At 41.8% G+C, this 25,087-nt stretch overlaps 2 protein-coding genes across 3 annotated transcripts in view; one reads left to right on the plus strand and one right to left on the minus strand.

Annotated features, from left to right (window-relative positions):
- Positions 1-437: 437 nt before the first annotated feature.
- trhr2 (thyrotropin releasing hormone receptor 2) lies at positions 438-10,623 on the minus strand. The gene is made up of 6 exons (XM_056282400.1): positions 10,241-10,623; positions 9,034-9,166; positions 7,292-7,443; positions 6,472-6,610; positions 1,033-1,409; positions 438-576 (listed from the first exon to the last, which is right to left on the minus strand). Exons 1-6 carry the CDS (start codon positions 10,621-10,623, stop codon positions 438-440), a joined length of 1,323 nt encoding a protein of 440 aa, XP_056138375.1.
- A 4,368-nt stretch (positions 10,624-14,991) lies between these two features.
- The window catches only part of zc3h18 (zinc finger CCCH-type containing 18), an 84,292-nt gene continuing 74,196 nt past the window's right edge, over positions 14,992-25,087 (plus strand). For both annotated transcript variants that reach the window (XM_056281775.1, XM_056281776.1), the window contains exons 1-3: positions 14,992-15,143; positions 15,745-16,718; positions 21,408-21,492. In XM_056281775.1, the coding sequence (XP_056137750.1) occupies positions 15,759-16,718; positions 21,408-21,492 (1,045 nt within the window). In that variant the 5' untranslated portion in view covers positions 14,992-15,143; positions 15,745-15,758. The remainder of the gene's footprint in view (positions 15,144-15,744; positions 16,719-21,407; positions 21,493-25,087) is intronic.

Raw genomic sequence — 25,087 nt, forward strand, 5'->3', positions numbered from 1 at the left:
TATATTTAAAAAGTATCATTCCCATAACAACTGAAGTCAAAAACGTCTTAATAAACTTTGCTCAAGTTAACTTGGCAAGATCAAAATAGTCTTCTTCAGGATCCCCAATCTATCCTTGATCCCTCCATAGCATCTTAGCAGCTTATTTACAAAAGTACAAAAAGGTAGCAACTGTCTCTGTTACATGTTTTCCTCCTGGGTTGATAATGAGGTTGATAATGAGTGAGCCATATAACAAGTTATCTTTTGTTAGACATGTTATCTGACTGGTATCCCTCCTGGTACCTCAGAAGGTCCCCATTCCTCCGAAGTTATGATTTTAAATCTGGCTCATAACCTTTATCACTTGTCATGCTCATTCTCATCGATACACTGTGAAGTAAAAAATAACTTTTGTTTGGCTTGTTCATTTCTGGCAGGAGTGAGCATGACTTACTCTATACAACAGTATGAACCATGTTATCCTCATTTTTTTGTGTTTGATCTAGGGTTTGTGCAATTTCATTTCTGGCTGTGTTTTTGCTGTCTCCATCCCAGCAATTTGTATTTCTCCTTTCCTTAACAGGATTATAGTCTATTAGGTCTTTATGCACGACATCACTAGTTTCATGTGATTCAATAGACTCATCCAGTTTCCTGTCACTGGATGATAGGTGGTCAACAGGTTCCTTCTTACTTTTATCATCATTTAAGACAGATTCTATGTATGTGCGTTGCATTCCTTGTTTGTCATTGGGTGTGGATGCATCAGTGCAGACTGAGTTGAAATCCATCACATCCACACTGTACCCGTTATTTACTGTGGAAATATTTACAGGTCTCTCCTCATTCTTTTCATCTGTCATCATGGTGACAGTGACATCCAAAGTTCTGCGAGCACTCGATAAAGAGAGAGGATTAGGCTCCATATCCTTCCCATAATTGGCTGGCAAAGTTTCCATGGGATCCATACCAAGCCTAATAGTGGCAGCGCTAGGGGTCTTGGGTTCTTCTGCTTTCCTGCCATTGACAATCGTTTTGTCAGGATGCTCATTTACCCTCTGTTTTATGATTGTGTCAGAGAGGGCGGCTCTCCTTGCCTTTTTGTTGGTCCCATTGCTGTTAGTTTGGGACATACATGGATCACGAACCATGCTGTAGGTAGTTTGGACCATCAACAGTGACCTCTGGTGTCCCTCTGGCCGCTGGCAGTGATAGAGCCCACGAAATGCTGAGCGAAACTTCTGAGACATGGCGTTGTATATGACAGGGTTGATTGCACTGTTGGCGTAGATGCAGGTCCGACAAAAAAGGATGAACCAAGCATTGAGGTAGGGCGTGGACACAAAAGAATTGATAAGAACCAATGTCCGGTAGGGCATCCACAACAGGGCAAACAGAATCACCACCACCGCCAACATTTTAGTCACCTACAGAAGAGATAATAACAAATATGATGTGTCTCACCTTTCCAGAAATCAAGGACATGACAGGGTAAAAAAGCAGAGCGGTTACCAGTGGAAGATAATTACATAGACAAGAGAACATTATAGAAGTGGACAATATGGAGGCATAAGGCAAAAACAAACAATGAAGAAAATAAATGAATAACCATTGGCAACAAGTAAGTAATTAAATGGCGAGTTGAAACTACATGGATGACAAAAGACTAGGAAGTGTAGCAGAGGTTAAAAAGGTGACCTCTTTTTTTTCTTGATTTTATCCCCCTTTTTCTTGCCAAGTGTATCCGACCAATTACCCCACTTTTACGAGCCGCCCCAGTCACTGCTCCACCCCGTCTGCTGATCCGGGGAGGGCTGCAGACTGCAGACTCTCACATGCCTCCTCCGTACATGTGGAGTCGCCAGCCGCTCCTTTTCACCTGACAGTGAGGAGTTTCACCAGGGGGATGTGAGCACATGGGAGGATCACGCTATTCCCCCCAGTTCCCCCTCCCCCTGAACTGGCGCCCCGACTGACCAGAGGAGGCGCTAGTGCAGCGACCAGGGCATATACCCACATCCGGCTTCCCACCCGCAGACACGGCCAATTGTGTCCGTAGAGGCGCACGTCCAAGCCGGAAGTACCACGGAGATTCCAACAGGCGATCCCTGTGTCAGTAGGCAACGGAATAGACCACTACTCCACCCGGACGCCCATGGCTTTCGAGTTCTGATTGAAAAACAGGCACTGTAGTAGTTTTCCTCAGGTAGAGGACAGGTTGGCTCCACAATTTAGGAGCGAAAACATGAAAATCCCTTTCACCACGAGTGTGACGGTTGGTTGTTGAGATGGTGATAATAGAACCAGCCCCAGGGGCAGAGGCGGCGGCTGGGGGTTTACGTGTGCATTAGATGGCCAATGTAAGGGGGGGGCAGGTCACTTTGAGCATTGAAAATAAATGGCAAGAACGTGTAATTGATTTTAGATTACAGAGAAGACCGTGCAGAGAGAGACAGTAAGAATGTTTGGTGAAATCGATATCACTTGTCTTAATGCACAGTGTCTGCTTACACGACAGCGTTGAAAGTTGATGAAAATAAATTTGCAAAGCCCCGTAGTTTTCATAAAACCAGTGGAAAGCACGATGAAGACATTATAAACATGCTGGCAGCACGCAGACTTGATTGAGTAGATAAACATGTGTGCCCTCCAAATCCCAGTTCAATGTTGTTTGATGTATCTTTTTAACTTCACCGATTAGCTGTGATTTCTTTGATTATTTGAGTTATCGTAGCATTTCATGTGCGGCATTAGCAATCAAGTGTGCGTGCGTGCGTGCGTGCGGTTGTACGTGTGGGTGGGTGTGCAAAGGAGAGCGAGTTAGAGAAAAGACTGGGGGTATACAGCCGCCTGTATTTGAATTAATGACAGTGAGCATGCCTTGGTGTGAATCACAGGGCTGCTATTTATTTCTCGATCCTGTTCACAACCAAGATGTTATGTCCTAATGAAACGAAAGAGTCTCTGTTTTGTTCATCAGAGTGGCGGCGGGGGGGGGGGGGGGGACAAGCAATCATAAACGACCACACTAGCAGAACAGTTGGGAATAGAAAGTGAAAGGAAAGAGAGAAAAATAATAAGTCAAATTTATTTCGGGAACAATTTAGACTGAGGCGTCACAACAGACCTAAACAAAAACCTAAAGAGCTACTCGGAAGAAAGCAAAGAAGTTGTAGCACTGAGCGGGATACGAACAACACCGTATAAGAAATAAACAGAATCGAAAGAAATCAGCAAGAGGCAGACAGAACGACTAGAGTGTGTTGGAGAGGATGTGTACATGTAGTGCGACATCTTGCAGCACCGCCGCGACCCCCCACTCCACCCCCACCCAATGAGCTGTGACCATGGCGACAGGTAAGACATTCCTCAACCTCGTCGAAACTGGATGAGAAGAAGCAGTCGGCGTTTAAAACTCCGGCGATTACCCTTATCGCTCCCCAACAAAGCCCCACACCTTCGCCCCCCCCCCGCCTCCCTTCCTCCACCTCAACCCTCTCAGCCTGCCTATAACTCCTCTGTTTGCAGGTGTTATTCTTGTCACCACGCCAGTGTTATGCGCTGTAAGTACAGCTGCCGTTTGCTCAGCCCAAGCTGGTTTAAAATTAAAATAAAACAAATACAACTAAAAAATGTCTGGCAAGCTTATGATAGACATGTGCATGTCTTTCTTTGGATGCATGCTATTTGAGATAACGGTCTCTGTCCCCACCCTCAGCTGCAACACAGCGACAGCGCCCTTAGCAGGTAGATTACAGGGGGGAATCTTTGCACGAAAAAGGGGCTGAACTGAACCGAGAGAGGGTGGGGAAGTGCAGTTTCTAATTATCTCAATGTGTGATAATGAGACAGCAAAAAAATAGGGTGACATTTTAAATTAATATCATTATGCACCAGCAGTTTACAGAAACTCTTGACAAGTGATTTGAATTAAAAGAAAAATCAGGGACATAATGTCAATCAGAACAAAGAATCCACATTTAGCTTCAGGTGCAGTGCAAGATATAAACGTCCTCTTAGCTAAGACCACCATGCCAAGGAGCCCTCCGTCTTTCTTAAAATACATTTGACAAGATTTAGGTAACCTTCATTAATCCCCTTGGAGAAATTCAGTCACTGCAAATTAACCCATCCTAGCTGTGATCTGTGTAGCTAGCAGCAGTGGGCTGCCGCCTTCATGCTGCACCCAGGGACCAACTCCAGTTCTTTTCCCATTCCCTTGGTCAGGGGCACAGACAGGAGTATAAACCCTAACATGCATGTTTCTTTTGATGGTGGGGGAAACCGGAGCACCCGGAGAAAACCCACCGTAGACACGTGGAGAACATGCAAACTCCACACAGAGGACATCCTGGGATGACCCCCAAGGTTGGACAGCCCCGGGGTTCGAATCCAGGACCTACTTGCTGTGAGGCGACAGTGCTAACCGTTGGGCCACCATGCTGCCCAATCACAGACCAAAAAAAAAAAAAAAAGTAAGCTATTAGAACTGCATATCAGTCTCATAGCACACTGTATTAATCTCCAAGCATACAACTGTCATTCTTGGGTTACAAAAGTTTATCAGAATATATCAGATTAAATCAGCCTATCAAATGGCCAGAGGCCCAATGAGTGAAAGATGAAGTGCTTATTGAAGAACTGAGAGAGCAAACTCATCTGTGATACTAAGCACACTTTAATGTCAATCCCAAATTACATTATGTAAAGCTTCTGTTCTTAATGGAACCCCTTGAACCCATTAGATTAGAATCTTTTTCCTTTTCTTTCTTGATATTTCACAGTCACACATGCCTGCATTCTTGTTCTTCCACACTTGCATATGAAACACAATGGACAAACATTCAGTCATCAACACCCTTTTTAAGAGTAAATGGATTGCATTTATATAGTGCTTTTTCTAGCTGCAACAGCCACACAGACAACAGACACACAGATGGTGGTGGTGTCAACCATGCAAGTCAACAGCCAGCTCACTGAGCAGTTAGGTGTCTTGCTCAAGGACACCTTGTCATCTTTGCAACAGGGAGCCGAGGATTGAACCGGCAACCCTCCAGTTACCAGACAACCTGCTCTACCTCCGAGCCACTGTCGCCCGAGAAGTAGTAGTGAGTAGGGGGTTCTGTATGTGAAAGTAATGTACTCAAGGCCCCTTTCAGTCCTCTGTCCATAGCTATCTTTGCAGAGCTGTCCAGACTGCCTGTGCTGCCCAGACTGGTTTGGTTTGATGTGATGTCTTTCATTTCATCTCAAAAACCTCATTAGACCAGAGCTTATGACAGCACGGTTCTTTGTCCCCTAAACAGATAGGAAAACAGTTGGAAGTCAATATTGTGTGTGTGTGTGTGTGTGTGTGTGTGTGTGTGTGTGCGTGCATGCGTGTGCACGTGCGCATGTCTTCTTGCACCTCAGTGGGTGTAACATCACAGATGTGATTTTCACTTTTTGTGTGCAGTGTATGTGTAAACTCCTTATTTTTCAGCTTGTAAATCGAGTAAAATACTCTAGTGAAAGACGTGAGTTAGAGAAAAATAATTTACCTTTCATTTGCATGCAAGTGGCCTCAGAGAGTTATTTCGGCACTATGTCACAGGTTCAGTTCCAGCAAGTGCCTGTGTTGTACGTCATTCCAGATTTTAACTTTTATCTAATTTATAACTTACACTACATACAATGTGTCTTTTGTGTTTTCATGGTCCACTGAATTATAAGACCAGTTAAAACACAAAAATTACCATTTGTTGTTGCTTGGAAAAAAAGATAGTGCTAAATTTGGTATTCACCTTAAAAATGATTATATCTTGAAATATAACTGCCACATTCTAGCAGAAATTTAAAATACAAGTGAGGTCAAACAAAGAATTGCAAAATTTTGCCTAACAGTTATTGTGTAGTTTAATATCCACATTGAAGAACAGTCCCACAGAAACAATTAACTTAGCTTTTAAAATAACATCTTCAAAAAACCAAAATGCAACAATAGACTCAAAAGCCAATTTGGGCAAACTGAAAACCACCCATATGACAGGAGGAAGAGTCACAGAGGTAGAGGCTTTCAACACTGAAACACCTGAGAGAACACATTATACATACAAAAGCAGAAAGTCAAAGTTACTCTCTGGAGGAGCAGAATGCAATCTGGGATGTGGAGCAGTGCACGAAGGTACATCTCTTTTGCCCCACAGCCCAAGGAAGAGATGCCATTACCGCCGTTGTAACCTCAGGGCCACATAAAAGCCAGGGCACATAGTGCTCTGCAAGGATTCAGTGAAAGGTCGCTTATCTGAGGCAATAAACAGCGGGATCATCAAAGCCTCATTGTAAAGAGGGAATCATGCCACTTTATTCGAGCAGATTACACACACACAGACACGCAGGCATGGACTGGGGTCAAATGTGACCAAAGCTATTGCACATCAATTACCAGATAAAAGGAGATGGGGCTGCAAGAAAGGGGAGCAGGGAGGGGTCATGTAATGGTGTACACACCTGTTTCCTAGAGGATAGTGCGCGCTTTGGCCGGGTCTGTCGACCCCCCTTCTCTGGTTCGGTGCCTTCCCGGCAGCTGCGGCGCAGTGTGGCAGCGCCTGCCGTGATGGTGCCAGCATCAGAATGTTTTGGCAAAGGGCTAAGGAGACAGAATCCATTTGTCTATTCATTACAGTGGGAAGACACAATTGGTTAATTGTTGGGTAATTGTTTGACCGGCTGATAGATTGATTGATAATGCAAATTCATGCGGATTTTTCTTTTGTATGATTTTTTTTTCATGTTTTTCCCCCTTTTTCACCCCAATTGTCAATTGTACCCGTCCAATTACCCCACTCTTCTGAGCCATCCTGGTCGTTGTTCCACCCCCTCTGCCAAGCTGGGATGGGCTGCAGACTACCACATGCCTCCTCCGATACATGTGGAGTCGCCAGCCACTTCTTTGTATCTGACAGTGAGGAGTTTTGCCGGGAGGATGTAGTGCGTGGGAGGATCACGCCATTCCCCCCAGTTCTCCCTCCCCCCAAGCCGACCAGAGGCGCTAGTACAGCGACCAGGACACATACCTACATCCGGCTTCCCACCCACAGACATGGCCAACTGTGTCTGTAGGGACGCCTGACCAAGCCAGAGTAACATGTGGATTCGAACCGGTGATTCCCATGTTGGTAGGCAACGGAATAGACCGCTATGCTATCCAGACACCCCTGGCTCTTTTGTATGATTTTGTTTGTTTACCTCATCTTTGTTGATAAAGACCTGAGAGCATTTAAGACATACCATTATTCTCTCATTCATTTGCTGTGGGTGCAACAGGTACCTGAGGTAGAGGATCCGTGCTATCAGGCCGTACAACACAATGGCCAGCAGCAGTGGGATAACATAGAAAATGGCAAAGTCGATGAGGTAGATGGGAAGGTAAAGGTCCCGTTTCACTTTGTAACCACACTGCACATGTCCTTCCTGGCTGACCTGAAAAATATTCAGATGTCATGAACAACCTGCAGGCTATTCTTGCAACCCAAGTGCTGTGGCTAATGGGCTACAATCCATGCAGTGTGTTCATGATAATTTGGCTATAATCTGTCACAGTTGCCTTATTTATGTAAAGTAAAAATTGGAGATATAATGATAATGATAATAACAATACTGTATTGCACTTTTTTTAAACAAATGCTACAAAGTGCTATATAGTGTGTATAAAAATGAAAAAAATCTATGTAAATAGTAATAAAACTTTGTCATCGTGATTCATTTAGAATATATGTCATAAAGTACCACAAGGCAAAACTAAAACAATCAAAAGTAACATGAAAGGAAATTCAAAACAGGAAAACAAATCAGAACCGAGTAGTAAAAGACAGTATGTGGGAGTGCTTTTCGAGAGATTCAACAAAGCTGACTTTTTTGTTCAGCGAAAACTAAAACAGTGCATTTCAAAGCCCAAGGGCCCTGACACCTTAGAGGGGCAGTTCACACCAAAATCAAAAATACATGTTTTAGGAACTATTTTCTTAAACTGAGCTACACCTACATGAAACTGCTCACAACAAGGTCTGTGGATTATCTTGAGTTACTGGGTCATGATATCTGGAGAGAGACATTGTTGCTGAGTTTTTCAAATATATGTTTTTGGCACTTTGAGCAACATTAGCCGAGAGCCATCCAGTTCCACTGGATTGGAGAGAAGGCATACATCTCTACGGCCAATGTATTTTTGATTTTGAGGGGAACTGTCCCTTTAAGATTTTAACCTTGACTTTGAAACAACAAAAAGTGTTTTCACCTGAAGATATGAGGCTGTACTAATGCTTTTAATAACTAAATGGTCTGAACTATGGACCTTTTAATGCCCAAAAATGTATCCGTAAATTCTCAAAGTCAGTCCTAAGTAAACAGGATGCCAAATGTAAGGACCCCAAAATAGGATGAAAGGTCCCATGAAACCGCATTTAGAGCACCACAAACTCCAGCATTTTGACATATATCTGGATGAAATGGAGCTGTTGGTTGTTTTTTTTTGGGAGGGGAGTGACTTTAATGTGGATATTGATATGCTATTGGATAGTTGCAGTTTGGGGGTAGAAGATTACTCGTCTTCGCTTAATCTTGCGCTCCATTCATTGGAAAATTTTTCAGTGTACACCTGTAAGTGCAGCATGGCGTAACTTGAAAAATATTGTACATGTCAGGAGGAGAAAAACATTATTCTCATAAACACAAAAATAAAACTAAATATTTCGTAAGTACTGTGAATTTCTTGAACATAGTTTGAAATAGATTTAAATTAAGTGCAGATAAACGATGTGACAAGAATTCGTTTTTTTTTTGTTTTTTTTATTTAATGGGACCTTTGATATGCTCCCATCTCTTGGATTTGAATGATGACTTCCAATTTGTCCTTGGTACTGCACAGACAATTTGCATTGCAATTATATAACCAGCTTCACTCTTGGTTTTGCCAATTTATTTATCTATTTTTTATGAATTAAAAATTAGGTAGCTTTTCTGGGAAACTATGCTTCAGTTCCTGCAAAGTTCATGCCTGTTAGTATCGCTAACCTGAATGTCGACCAAGAAGAACCAGAGCATGCAATAGACACAGGTGAAGATCCAAACGCCGGCGATGATTCGTTTGGCCCGAGAAACTGTACACACCATCTGAGCCTTCATTGGATGGCAGATGGCTATGTACCTGTACACAGAGAGGCAATCTGTGCTGTAACATATTGGAATTTGTATTCAGGCTGAGTATTGTTGTTGACAGATTGAAAAAGTGTTAGAAGAGCCACTGAAGACAACAAACTACCTACAAAGGAAACTCCAGTGCGTTGTTTATTTCCCCATGCAGAGAAGCCAAAATAATTCAAGGATCAGAAAAAAAACCCCACCTTGTCAACATGGGTAATATATAAAAGTCACTTATCAAGGGTAGGAATCAAAGAAACATCTCTTATCTGTGATCAGTTTTGCCTTTTAGAATGTATTAAACTGAGAAGATTGAGTGGACTTAATTAGGTAATTAAGTGGATGGGCCCAGATGTTAGACATTCAACTGAGACTCCAAATGCAACAGACAGGAAAACAAGCTTCGTTCATTGAATTACAGCACATCAACAGTTTTAGAATAAGACTTTGAAACATGTATCACATTATACCTCCAAAATGTCCCCCCTTTTCTTTTATTCTCCCCAATTGTGCCTGGCCAATTACCCCACTCTCTCGAGCCATCCCGGTCACTGCTCCACCCCCTCTGCCGATCCGGGGAGGGCTGCAGACTACCACATGCCTCCTCTGATACATGTGGAGTCACCAACCGCTTCTTTTCACCTGACAGTGAGGAGTTTCACCAGGGGGACGTGGTGCATGGGAGGATCATGTTATTCCCCCCAGTTCCCCCTCCCTCTGAACAGGCACCCCGACCAACCAGAGGAGGCGCTAGTGCAGCGACCAGGACACACCCACATCCAGCTTCCCATCCGCAAACATGGCCAATTGTGTCTGTAGGGACGCCCGACCAAGCTGGAGGTAACACGGGGATTCAAACTGGCAATCCCTGTGTTGGTATGCAATGGAATAGACCGCTACGCTACCTGGACGCCCCCCATACATGCAAAATTAACTGAAAGTTGTCAAAAAGCAACCATGACACATCTTTACAAATCAAAATGTCCCTTACCATTAAAACAAACATTTGCAGCCTGTGATACCTAGACTCAACTTTTCCATCTATGAGATAGAGGTTTGTTCGGGTTAACCCCATGCTCACCTCTCTACAGTGAAGGCTGTGATGGAGCATGAGGAGACATTGATTCCCAGGTATTGCAGATAGGTGATTCCCAGGCAACCGGCGTGCCCAAACATCCATGTGCCAGTCAGGCTGTCCGAGATGTTGGGCAGTCCTGCCGCCACCAGCACCGTGAGATCCGCAATCGCCAGGCTAACTAGGTAACAGTTGGTGGGCGTCCTCATGTGACGTGTGGTAATTACCACAAGGACCACCATGATGTTTCCCACGATGCCTACTCCACACACCAGCAGAACCAGAAAGATAGAGACCATCTTGTACTCGAGGGACTTGGAGACTACATCACTTGGATTCAGTGAGATATTTGTCGGGGCGTCCATTCTGGTGCTCACGTTGTCTGCCATGTCTGGTGGTTGGTTCATTGCTTTTTCCCGGTTTTAGCCAAAGATTACATCTAATTAACAGATGTTAAATGGTGAGAGTCATAACTCTTAAATGTCACCATGTTGTGAGGTTAACACAACCTCGCTTTTCTTTTTTATTCATTTGGTGCCACCTGTACTGAACTGAATTAAGTTAAAACCAACACATTGTGCCATTTAGCTAGCAGCCGTGTCAAGCCCAGAAAAGATAGCAGAGCAGTTTCAGGCTGATATTTAAAAAGAGTGCCACATTTCTGCGATCATTCACTCAGAGAAGACGATCCGAAGGGGCAATAGGAAAGTAGTCAGATTTTTTTTTTTAACAGGATTCTATGAACATAAAAGCTGTGCTGTTTTAACCTCTGAAGTTGCTTGGTGAAAGTATTTGACAGCAGAGCGAAGAAATAAGAGTTACATGCTGTTGTATACTCTATAATTACATTTCTCCTTTACCTTTACTTTTTCTCTTCTTCTATAGGTTGACACGTACAAGCTATGCTACGTTGCAGGGTTGTATTTGGATTCAATTGATATTGAATGGCAGGAGTGAACAACATGTTGAGGGGTATTATCCCTGGACTCCAGTCCAAATCTTTCTGTAGACTAAAGAGGTTTCCATTGATCCACCTGAAGGTAGAAAATAAGTTACATTAATTGGACAAACACGTGCAATAATTCACCCGTCTTTGATAAAGGGACTTGACATTAATATGTCAGTTGCATCACAGGACACAGATGCCTTTGTATGTAAATCTCTCTCTCTCGCTCTCTCTCTCTCATGCTCTCTCTCTCCCGCTCGCTTGTTCTTTCTTTTTTTCTGTCTCGCTCAGGCCGCCATCATTCATGGCTGGAAGGGATTGATAAAGGCTTAATTTTGGTATGACCACTGAAAATGCTAATTCGGTCAGCAAAAGCAAACAGCAGCAAAAACGGCACATTATTGTCTGTAACCCTCCTCTCTAGTCACTCAGAACACAAGTTGGAGTTTTTTTTAGCAGTAATAAGCATTAATGGGTAAAATTCAAATGAGGCATTATGGTGCTGTGGAGCATGCAGCATAATCAATTATGTTTGCACTTTGCTTGTGGCGTTCCTCATTTGGCATCATAAGCACATTAGGAATAATCATTTTAATTGTAATGGGCTATAATATGCCATGAAACATACAATTTGCAAATACAGTACAGGCTGATTATGCTTACGCTTATAATGTATTCAAATACCTGTCGGTATACCTCAGCTAAAATGTTTAACCAGTTCCTAAAAACCATTCGGCTGATCACACTTATCTATTGACAATATACCTTTTCAGTGCTACTACAATGACTATTTAACACTCAAATCAGTTTAACACTGATTATCTATTGATCTCAGTTTTATTTTGTTGCCTTTAAATGACTGCCATAATCAAGTGAGACCTTCAGTGAGAAGATTAGATATTGCTAACGATTCCTTATGCTTGTCTCTGGTGTTCCCTGTGAAATCTGACTAAACAGTTTACAGCATACAGATGGGATACACAGCCACAATTAGAGAGAGACCCATCGCCTCATTACTGTATATCTTGCAGACAGCTGCTTTTCCAAAACACCCCTACATCTTTCACTTGTCACCTCAAAACAAATGCACACGCTACCAGAGAATGGATGCATGTAGAGGTTTTTGACAAGAGGCATACTTATGACAACTGAAGTCATTCCTCGGTGAAACATTACCGATTTTGTCCACATGACGGCAGAAAAATCAACTAAAATCCAAAACTCCTCGTAGGAGCGTTTAACTATTTCTGTTGAAATGCATTTAGATTTAAATGATGTGTGTTAAAGGTTTTCGGGGTTAAACTATTTGTGTTGCAAAGAATCTGCATAAACAGGATTATTAAAACACAATAAGACATGATAAGAAATGATATCCTACTTTACAGTACATAATTGAAGAGTCCCATTGTTTCTCCTTTGCAAAGGCTATTTTAGTTTTTGCTGTAAACTTAACAACCATCGTCTACACTGTAAAGGTCTTCCAGGCATCTTTTTTCCCCAGGGCACAAAAATATTGGACCTTGCCCCCTGAGGCTGCCTATAACAAACTGGGGTGGATATAAATAAAAAGTTATTTATCTCATTCCGACACCAATCAGACTGCACTCATACTGCCCACCGTTCTACACAAACACGACTTGGTAAACCTGATCTTCTGCACATTTCCGACCTTTCCCTATGCCTGCCTTAGCCATGGTTTCTCAATAACATTGTGTCACCAGGGTCTCTGTTTTGCATTGATTTATATGTACAAGACAGACTAGAACAATTCCTAACAAGGAGACCTGAAGAGGAAGACCTACAAGTTTAAGAAGGTATAAAATGAACCATGTTACTGTATTTTCACTGTCTAGAAAAGTCCAGTCTTTATAAATCAGAACAGCTCTTAATGCCGTCAAGATGTAAAGTCTGGAGCTGCTCTAAAGACAATAAGTGAACAACTGATTTTGTGAAAGTATTTTTTTTCAATTTGTCTAGTTTTAGAATTACTGCTACTTTCATTTGAAGGAAGGTTTTCAGCTCTGAACCAAACAAATGTAAAGGGATTCACTTTCATCATCTTTTCCCAATTCACTTGCTATGGAGTAGTTTAGGATTATGCATCCTCTTGGCACTACAGGTTCAAGTCTTAGTTCTCAAGTCAAACCTTCATCTTAGGAGGAACAGCTTATTTCCACAAACATTGACCGACTGCCCAAGGCCATTTGGATAACAGAAGTTCGTTTTAGAGGTTTTTTTTGTTTGTTTTTTTTAATTGAGAATTTTCTTCCTTTACACGTGCTGGTAATCTAGCACGTTAGCTCTTTTGCTGAAGTGTTGACACAACAATTTGTTGTAAAAAATGAACCCCTAATGAGCACCCCATTGAATTGTAATACACAAATAAATTCACAACTCAAACTTGATAAACTTCATCACAAGACAGTTGTTTATGCAGTCTGACTTCAACATGGAATTAAAGCAATTAGTTGCTGTCCACAGTGACCTGTCACGACTGTCTGTGCTGGTTTTTACTGATGGTCTTTACTGGTGGTGTTTTGTGTCTTGCTTCAGTTGTATGCGGTCTCTACTGCCATCTCTTAGATAAAACAAGCTACACCACTATTACTGGCAATAGGCTGTAACAGCTGAATGCCCTTGGACTTTCACCCAACAAGACACTATTGTCTGGTATTTGATGAGCGATGCTGAGCAAGGAAAGGACAAATGTCATCTCTCTAACAGCTAGAGAGAGAACGAGAGAGGGAGAGAGAGCTAGAGAGAGAGAGAGAAAGATGACAGAATGTGAGAGAAAGCGAAAGATTAGTCAGGGTTGTCAAGCATGGTTAATAGAACATTTACCACAATTACCAAAATCACTAAACAGGATTTCTCTCTCTCTCTCTCTCTCTCTCTCTCTCTCTCTCTCTCTCTCTCTCTCTCTCTCTCTCTCTCTCTCTCTCTCTCTCTCTCTCTCTCTCTCTCTCTCTCTCTCTCTCACACACACACATACATTAATTCACTTTCTTGTGTGATTATTTTTTTCAATGCTTAAGATTTTGTATCTTTGTTTGAATTGGCAGATTAATGTTAGAGTGAATGAAAGACGCCAATGCTGCTACAACAACGCATAAAATAGACTCGCACAGTGGCAGAATCGTCTGGGTGGGTCGATGGTGAAATGCAATCATCAAATGAGTACACGTTTAAAATCTTATGACATGCATCCTTCATCTTTCAACTAAAAATAAGTTACCTACCTTATCCATTTATCCAGGCAGTTGAGTAGCAAGCAACAAATGTTATCTAGTCTAACTCTGCAGAATAGGATATTGTATTTCCCTCTTCGGACTTATCTTTTACTGTGAGTTGGTCGTTTAAAATCAGATTAACTGATTCTAAATGACAGTACCCGATTTACTACTGCGCCTTTGGAGCGCTCTGCGCATTTAAATCGGGTGCATTGCTGCGCTACTCCCAGACGTTGAGGCTCCCCCTTGCGACAAAAAATAATAACTGCCCGATAACGCGTCACCTGCATTTCTGATTCAAAATGTTGGCGGTGTTAACAAGGAGGGAGTGAGAAAGGGAAATCATTATGGAGGTTACAGCTATCCAACCCTTTAATGAATTATAAAAATTTAAACTTGTTTAGGTGCCGCGGTGTGAGCCGCTTACTATCGCTGATGCGAGGTCAGTTTTTTTTGTTGTTCATTTTCACTTTAAATAAAATGGACCTGGTCCACAATCTGATCCTAGGTCTGGTTACATCCCCCTCCTAGGCGGCTTTTCTCTTGCTGTCGCGTTTTGATGACGTCAAGGTAATGGCCGCTCTCGCAGTGTCGTGTAGGGCCTTTTATTTTCTCCGTTACTTCGGCTAAAATAACCACATAATATTTGTAGCAGAGTGTGAAATACAGTTTCAAAGAGACTGGGTAGTTCTAAACACATCAACCCTCCTTCAAAGAGGTCCAGGTTGGCAAGGTGAATGGAAATGTTTTAATGTTAGCGAGCAAGCTAGCAACGCTTCTTGGCGTAAGGGAGGTTGCATTGTTAATTGAAAGACCAGAGAGCATGCTTGATGTCCGATTAGATGACAATATTTAGCGGTTTATGACGACATTTAGCTTAGCAATTCCCAATTATTTAATATAGGAATGTGTTTGTGTTGCATGGTGTTATATTTATCATTGAACGAACATTGCTTTTGCGTTAACAAGTTTTGGGCCTTGCTGCTACCAACTAGCGCAATCCAACTGTTAGCAACGTTAGCTGACAATAATGCCGGTTAACCACACTGTAAACATGTTGCACATTTAGCTAAACGTAGCTACATTTACTTTTCACCGGGATTATTTGAAGCATGTAATTTTAGGTTTTCCTCAAATTCATTCACTGTAATCACGTTAGCTATTTTACTCCCAGGGAAAGGCCAATAATTATCCAAAAAACTTTTAAAATTTAACTTCTTGCGTCGTGTGCATTGCAGGGAGTGTTAGTCAACATAAAGAAGTCCTTTCCTGTCTGTTTGAACATTAATTAGACTGTGTATTTTGTAATTGAGATATTGCTATTGTGTTTTCAGTGGAAAAATCGCCTATGGATACACCTGAAAGTCCCACCCAGTCTCCTCAGTCGCCTGAGGAGGAGGAGAGGGGCGTTTCTGACAGTGAGCTACTGGATTCTCCTGATGAAGAGGAGGACAGGGTCATTTCAGACAGCGATATTGTCCAAGATGAGGAGAATTTAGGATTAGATGAGGAGGAGGAGGAAGAAACGGTAGAAGGCAGAGGAAGGGATTCAGAGTTGGAGGAGGAGGAGGATGAAGTAGTCCCAGATTTTGTCTCAGACCCAGAGGAGGAGGATCCTGTTGGGGAGGGAAGAGTGATGGGACAGGAGGATGAGACTATAGTTTTGATGGAAGGAGATGAGGATGGCCCACAAGGGAACCACTCTGCTGAGGAGGAAGAAGAGGATAGAGTTATTGACACCCCGCTGTCTCCGGATTCAGAACCAGACCAGGGTAGAAACTTCTTCACTGAGAAAAGAGAAGAGGGCTACGAGGATGTCAGGAAGGAGACTTTAGTCGAACCAGGTACTGAAACAGCAGAAGTGAATGAGGAGGAGGATGAAGACAAGAACAGGGCGGAAGATGAGGAGGAAGAGGAGAGGAGGAGAGCTGAGGAGCAGGAAGAAGCAAGGAGGAGGAGGCGGGTGGTCGTAGTGAGGGAGATGAAGGATGACTCGGCATCTGTCTCAAGGGAGCTGGACGAGCATGAGCTGGATTATGATGAAGAGGTCCCTGAGGAACCCAGCATACCCACACACGAAGAAGAAGAGGATGAAGAGGACATCAAGGCAGAAGGAGAGGATGAGCAGGAGACGGATGACAAGAACAGTAGCAAAAGAAAAGAAAAGAAACCTATTCTCCCTCCATCTCCAAATGACAGTCGGTCTAAGAATGAGAACTCCAAAGGACCAGAGAGGGGGCGAAGAGATTCTTTCCGAGACAAGAAGAAGGATGAGGATGATGGAGAGATTGATGAAGGAGAGATAGATGTAAGTGGTGAAAACTGGCCTGCGATAAAAGCTTTACCTTGTTTGACTGATCATTATAAGAGGTATTGGGCTGCGTAGAGCAGTGGGAAAATTAAGCCTGTACACTTTAAATAATACACCTACCACTGATAATGTTTAAATCCTGTATGAATATTTTTCAGGTTAAAACATGTTCCTACATTGGCTACATTTTAAGTTTGTAGGAAATTTGTGTATCTATACACACACTGTAATATCCATCATTATTGTACCTCCAGACTGTAATAATGGATTATTACATTATTCCCTTCCCTAAAAAATATATTCCACCCCTACAGTTAAGTGTACAGTATATTGACTGCAGTTTAGGATATAGTGCCCTAGAGCAGTTTCAGAAAGTAGTACTTCAATTTGTGTTTTAACAAACCTCTGCTTCCTGTCTCCAGTTTATTTCCAGCATTAATTTTTATTGAAAAAAAAATCTTATTAAGACCAATAGCATGATCTTAGAATGTTGTGAAAAATTTGCTCAGTTATTGAAAAGTGACGTCTTAGTCATTTTTTTCTTGTTATGGATGAATATATTACACACTTTTTCCAACAAGGATTATTATTGTTTGGCTTTTTACTTTGCCCTAAACAGCTTCATGATCAGCAGATACTTAGATTGTCAGGAAAAACTAAAGATTTGTTGTTAGTATTTGAGAAGTTACCACTGCCTCAGTTCAGATCTTAGAAACAGCACTTCTGTGCTGTATTTTTTAATAGACCTGATGACCACAATGGTCACAGAATAGTGCATTGTTTGTCAAGAAATAGTCATTCAAAAGCCATTAGAAACCTCTTCAACAAATGTAAGCGATACACTGATAAAAGAAAAAAAACCTTCTCAGTTCACTTTTTGATAAATATGTTATGAGATGGTCTAATTTAATAAGACTCTCTGATCATTTATTCAACCATATCTTCATTAAAGAATAGGTAAATGTTTTTTTTAACCCTGACCTTATTAGAATGTTGTCAGGTATTATTTAAAATTGCACAGATTTCTCTGAATGGTCCACTGTTGAGAAACTTAATGCTTCGCTGAATCGTCTCTCTGGACTTCCACACAATCCAATGGGGGAATCATTTAAGCCTCCATGATATATCTGCTTTTCAAAAATGGGAAACTCATAGTAGAGTCACACATCTTCATTTATGTCTGTTCAGAATATGTTTAGAGTAGGGGAAAAATCCAATTTGATTTGGGGCAACTATTTGCAGTTGACACTATAAATCCGAACCATCTGTAAACTTCCACGCTTGAGAGCAAAAAGTCCTGAAGCCTAGGCACCCAGCTGACTTGGCTACAGCTGCGTCCAGAGACTGGCACAGATTTAGCAAGGAAAACGTATTTGCATAAGTGCAAAATAGTCATTTTAACTTGATGGGAATTTGGAAGCATAAGCTTATTTGTGACAATTTTCGATGGAACAAATGAGGACATAACTGGAAAATGTGTGTTTGAAAAGGAGAACTATCATAACTTTTGTAGGCTTAACTTAAGGCGTAACTTAACACATTGGGCTGTGTTAGAGCCCAGGGAGAAGAGTCAGCAAAGGCTTAAATGATTCCCCCATTGGAAGTCCAGCGAGATGATTCAGTGAAGCATTACATTTCTCAATAGTGGACCATTCAGTGAAATCTGTGCAATTTTAAATTATGTCTGACAACATTCGTATAAGGTCAGGGTTCAAAAGACATTTACCTATTCTTTAATGGAGATGTGGTTGAATAAACATCAGAAAACCACCAATTAGATAATCTCATAACATATTTATCAAAACGTTTGTAAATACTGAAGATATAAATTGTGTTTTTGTCTGTGTGGTTCTAAATTCTTCCCAACAGCATTTTAATAAGGTCTAGGTTAAAGAAGTAGTAAACCTTTTATTACATTTTTTGAGCCGAAAACATTTTTCACTAGTGGGGTATAGCTGATTGCCCTGGTGATAAATTCAGGAAGGAAAAAAAAAGACCACATCACATGGCTGCTTTGAGGGAGAAAATCTGCTTTCTCTGTCTTCTGGGTTAAAACAGCTATTACAATTGAACATCCTGATTTCCCAGTGACATATAAGGGCATCAGGAATGCTGAAACCCATGAGATATACGTGACACACATGGGGACCAGCGCATTAGACCAATAAAAAATAAGCCAAGTGGAAAGGCAGCAGCACAGTGGTGTTAACCAGCTAAACTCTCAGGGTTGACCTCCAAGATACTGGGGTGAGATGTTTTACTACAGCACTGCCACCTCCAAACCTTTCCTCATAAAATTACAAATTATTGCTGTTATATGTAGTTTTGAGGTGGCTGGTAGGTGAATATATAGTATATGCTTCTGGTATATAAGATAATATAGTGTAAGAAAGTGGGAGTATATAGCATTATATTACATGATAGGTTGTGAAGTTGTGATATGATATAATGTATGGGCAATATGGTATATAAGCAAAATGGTATAATATATGGGCATAGGTTGTTGATTACTCAGCCATAACAAAACTCTGTATATTGGCGACATACCTGTTGTGCATACATGCTTGCCTCCAATATCCTGCTATTCCATTTATTTTGTTTTTTCTTTTATGTTTGTTTTGTCTGTTTTGTGTGAGTGATGTCTGCAAGTGCTAGGAGCTGATGGGTACCGGAGTCAAATTCCTTGTGTGCATAGGCACACTTGGCCGATAAAGTTGATTCTGCTAATACTAGTGTAAAGCCTTACTGCTGTATTCTGTAGAAACACTACTATGTTCCATATGCTATGATTTTTAACCTGTGGTAAAGTTCATGCAGTCGTATGTATAAGTTTTCATTAAAATATGCAGGGTTCAGTATTCATTTTTGGCTTAGGGGGAATTCCCCCCTTATAAACAATATTTGAGGGATTTTAAAGTTTTGGGAGGGAATTGAGTTGGGCATTGGTGGTTGCAGAAGAGGTGGTGTGAAGAATTACGATAGACAAAATTATGCTAGGTTTTTTGTTGCCATTTGTAAACATAAATCTGTTATAAGTAAAACAAATATTTATTTTGTATCATTTTGAAAATTTACAACATACCCTAACTTTTCCTGTTATTCATGAACTGCTTTAAAGATATCAGGGGAATTTGAAAGTGTCTAGACATATTCTGCTTCAGGAAAGCTGTTCAGGGTAACTTTGTGCTGTTGACGGTGCTTTCGTTTTGTTTTTTAAAGCCAAATTATGGACAGCAGAACCTCGGTGCCTGATGAATGTTGACATTTTGGAAAATCGACTGGTAGACGTCACAGTGCTATGTGCATGGCATACAGAGCAACTCATTTCTTCTTTTTTTTCCCCCCTTTTTCTCCCTAATTCTATCTGGCCAATTACCCCGCTCTTTTTGAGCTGTCCTGGTCACTGCTCCAACCCCTCTCTGCCGATCTGGGGGGGGGGCGCCCCGACCGACCAAAGGAGGTGCTAGTGCAGTGACCAGGACAAATGCCCACATCTGACTTCCCACCTTCAGATACAGCCAATTGTGTCTGTAGGGACACCCAACCAAGCCGGAGGTAACACGGGGATTCGACCCAGCGATCTCGTGTTGGTAGGCAATGGAATAGACCGCTACGCTACCCGGACGCCCCTGAGCAACTCATTTCTTTGCCGTTAAAAACTAGCCATGGATATAAGCTGAGTCATTTCCACTGAACTTTAGCTTTCTTGATCGTTGCAATGGGTTTCGTCTAATTCTCGGTGACGTTAGTTTCATTTTTTCTGCATCCACACTCACTCACACTTGTTCCTGCTGGCTCACTCTCAGGGACAAGCACAGAAGGCGATGCTGGGTTTTTTTTTTTTTTTACAAGCCAGCAATCCAGTTTGGTTGTGATTGCAGCCTAGTAGGCCATACTTTCAACAACTAGTCCCATTGTATGGTGGCTGGTGCAGGTATTCTGTTAGCTGCACACTGGTGACTGATTGGCCGACATCTCCTCTTTCATTTTAGTGACAAACAGCCTGTAGGCTTTTGACGTAGATCCTTAAAATTGTAGACGGTCCTGGGTTGGAACCCTGGGGTTGTCCAACCTTGGGGGTCATCCTCTGTGTGGAGTTTGCATGTTCTCCCCGTGTCTGCGGTGAGTTTTCTCTGGGTGCTCCGGTTTCCCCTACCATCTAAAAGACATACATGTTAGGGTTAGTACTCCTGTCTGTGCCCCTGACCGAGGCATGGCGAGACGAACTGGAGTTGGTCCCCGGGTGCTGCACGGCGGCTGCCCACTGCTGCTAGCTACACAGCTAGGATGGGTTAAATACAGAGCGCAATTTCCCTACGGGGATTAATGAAGTATATCAGAATAAAAAAACAAAACAAAAAAAAAACAACCAACTTCATATAGCACCTTTCAAGGAACCCAAGGACGCTTATATTTTCATTGGAAATATGTTGCCTAGACAGAGCAGCCCTCTCAATTATATGATCACTTGTAAATTGTTAATGCAAACCAGTTACCGTTCTGAAAATATTAGCGGGATTTTCCCGCTTTATAACAGACCGGTATGCGGGATCCAAAAGAAAATTTCTGCTACTTGCGCAGTCCTGCACTGAATTTTGAGCCCTGATATGTATGCATGTCATGCATAAAATGCTTTTATCCTCAGCTATGTTTGATTTTGGTGTGATGTTTCTACTGTATTGCCAGGATGATGATTTGGAGGAGGGGGAGGTCAAAGATCCCATGGACCGGAAGATCAGACCACGTCCCATCTGTAGGTTCTTTGTCAAAGGTAGGCTCACCACTAGCATCTTTCAAAACTAGCTCTGGTACTCCAAAGAATTGTCCAGCCTGCCTTTTGCATCTCTCTGTTCGGCACTGTGTCTCATTTCTCGGTATACTGTGCAAAACGTTTTCTCTCAATGAATGCAGTGCTTACTGTTTTCAGTGTTAAGCGATTTCATTTAAGTATATTCAAACCTGCTCATTCAATTCGTGGAGGAGGTATTGTTCAGATCTTCTGCATTTGTTGAGTAAATGGCTAGAATTATGGCTAGAGATGCACCGATCGATCGACCAGTGACCAGATTCGGCCAGTTTTCAACTTGATCGGACATGACCAGTGACTGACCGGTCAGTCTCAGATACAGTGGTGTGAAAAAGTGTTTGCACCCTTCCTGATTTCTTATGTTTTTGCATTTTTGTCACACTTAAATGTTTCAGATCATCAAACAAATTTAAATATTAGACAAAGATAACACAAGTAAATACAAAATGCAGTTTTTAAATGAAGGTTTTTATTATTAAGGGAAAAGAAAAATCCAAACCTACATGGCCCTGTGTGAAAAAGTGATTGCCCCCCCCTGTTAAAACATAAGTTAAGTGTGGTTTATCACATCTTTGGAAAGCTGAGTTCAATTTCTCTAGCCATACCCAGGCCTGATTACTGCCACACCTCTTCTCAATCAAGAAATCACTTAAATAGGACCTGCCTGACAAAGTGAAGTAGACCAAAAGATCCTCAAAAGCTAGATATGCTGCGATCCAAAGAAATTCAGGAACAAATGAGAAACAAAGTAATTGAGATCTATCAGTCTGGAAAAGGTTATAAAGCCATTTCTAAAGCTTTGGGACTCCAGCGAACCACAGTGAGAGCCATTATCCACAAATGGCGAAAACATGGAACAGTGGTGAACCTTCCCAGGAGTGGCTGGCCGACCAAAATTACCCCAAGAGCGCAGCGACGACTCATCCAAGAGGCCACAAAAGACCCCACAACAACATCCAAAGAACTGCAGGCCTCACTTGCCTTAGTTAAGGTCAGTGTTCATGACTCCACCATAAGAAAGAGACTGGGAAAAAATGGCCTGCATGGCAGAGTTCCAAGACGAAAACCACTGCTGAGCAAAAAGAACAGAAAGGCTCATCTCAGTTTTGCCAGAAAAAATCTTGATGTTCCCCAAGACTTTTGGGAAAATACTCTGTGGACTGACGAGACAAAAGTTGAACTTTTTGGAATGTGTGTGTCCCATTACATCTGGCGTAAAAGTAACACAACATTTCAGAAAAGGAACATCATACCAACAGTAAAATATGGTGGTGGTAGTGTGATGGTCTGGGGCTGTTTTGCTGCTTCAGGACCTGGAAGACTTGCTGTGGTAAATGGAACCATGAATTCTGCTGTCTACCAAAAAATCCTGAAGGAGAATGTCCGGCCATCTGTTCGTGACCTCAAGCTGAAGCGCACTTGGGTTCTGCAGCAGGACAATGATCCAAAACACACCAGCAAGTCCACCTCTGAATGGCTTAAGAAAAACAAAATGAAGACTTTGGAGTGGCCTAGTCAAAGTCCTGACCTGAATCCGATTGAGATGCTGTGGCATGACCTTAAAAAGGTGGTTCATGCTCGAAAACCCTCCAATGTGGCTGAATTACAACAATTCTGCAAAGATGAGTGGGCCAAAATTCCTCCACAGCGCTGTAAAAGACTCATTGCCAGTTATCGCAAACACTTGATTGCAGTTGCTGCTAAGGGTGACCCAACCAGTTATTAGGTTTAGGGGGCAATCACTTTTTCACACAGGGCCATGTAGCTTTGGATTTTTTTTCCCTTAATAATAAAAACCTTCATTTAAAAACTGCATTTTGTGTTTACTTGTGTTATCTTTGTCTAATATTTAAATTTGTTTGATGATCTGAAACATTTAAGTGTGACAAACATGCAAAAAAATAAGAAATCAGGAAGGGGGCAAACACTTTTTCACACCACTGTATATCCGATTCTGTGCCAGTCAAATTTACATGCATGCGCCACATGCTGGATCATGTCATGCACACAGCAGCACAGACAGCCACACACACACTAAAGCATAACATTGAAAACCATTGTTTACTTTTGGAAAGTAAAACGTGTTAGTGGGATATACTGCAATTTATTTGTACAAAAAAGCTCTGTCCAGTTACTTACCTGGAGCACTTTTTTATTTTGAAATTTGATTGAGTGGGAGTCAGAGAAGGTTCTGTGACCCGATGCAGTTTTGGAGAAAATGTAAAAGTTATTTAATAGTCAGTGTTTTATTATGAAGATATAAATGAATTTCCATTAAAGAAAAGTTACAAAAATGTTTGTGTATCCTTACAACTATAGTTCTTACAGGAAAAAAATCAGAATCAGCCAAAATCGGAATCATTAGGTTAGACTTTTAAAACATCGGAAATTGGATTCGGCCAAGAAAATTGCAATCGATGCATCTCTAGTGATGACCCACTACATACATCTTATAGACTGCTTGTCCTGCTTGTAGAACTGGTCAATATGTGGACATAATATCTATTGGGATTATGAGACTAGATATTGTGTGGAATTGTGGTTATCGTGAGATCATGATATAACTTAAATGTTGTCACTCCCTGATCTTGACAGGTACATTACAGTAAAGTGATGAGATTTTTTGAATTTATCAGAATGCTTTAGCTCAGTGAAGTGAACAGCCAGTGCCTCTAACTGCTTGATCATCATATTTGCATTACTAATGATCATTTCTGATGATATCCTTGTGCATAAATATCTTATGAAAATGTCTTTATGCATGCTCAATAATCCAATTAAGGAAATCTCAGAAAGTTGAATCAGTTCATCAGGACACAACGTTATTGGAAGAAATGTTTCATCACTCATCTTAGTGACCTCTTCAGTCTGAACTGACTGCAGATATCCCCAGCCTTATAAACAATACAGTGGCATAACGACTGAAAACAACAATCAGTTTCATATGCAAAATTGCTGCGACCATTAACTAGAGTTACAACGGCAATGTATACTATTCATTATTCAAGTGGGATTATCCTACCTGGGCATTTGTCAAAGCCAGAAAGATGTCCAAACAGTGTGCCAGCCGATCGAAGAGAGGAGAAGGGCAACAGCTGCCTAAGCATAGTCCAGTGGTGATTCCGTATGTAGTGGGAGTTTCGGAACAGTTGAGACGCATATTTTCCAAACACTGTGTCTCAGTTGCTTTCAAACCCCAAAACACACTGCACCAGAAGTTGGTCCACCCCAAGGATTGAGTCCCCTGGCACAAACAGAGCATTAAAGCGTTCGCTGTTTGGTGCCGGGAGGATTGCCATGACTTGTAGACTGGGGAAACCAAACAGCCGCTGGCCAAGAGGATGGCACAACACAGAAGAGCTAATGCATCAGGCCAGGACGCCACAGTCTACACCCATCTACAGGCCAGTGGCCACTTTTTCAAGGGTGAGGATGTGCACATCCTTGATAGGGAGGAATGCTGGTTTGAACTGGAAGTCAAAGAGGCCATCTATGTGAAGAGGGAATGACCGTCTCTGGACCAAGGGTGTCCTAAGAGTACGCCTGTTGTCATCTTACA

This window comes from Lampris incognitus, chromosome 6 (genome assembly GCF_029633865.1).
Source record: "Lampris incognitus isolate fLamInc1 chromosome 6, fLamInc1.hap2, whole genome shotgun sequence".
Classification (NCBI taxonomy): Eukaryota; Metazoa; Chordata; class Actinopteri; order Lampriformes; family Lampridae; genus Lampris; species Lampris incognitus.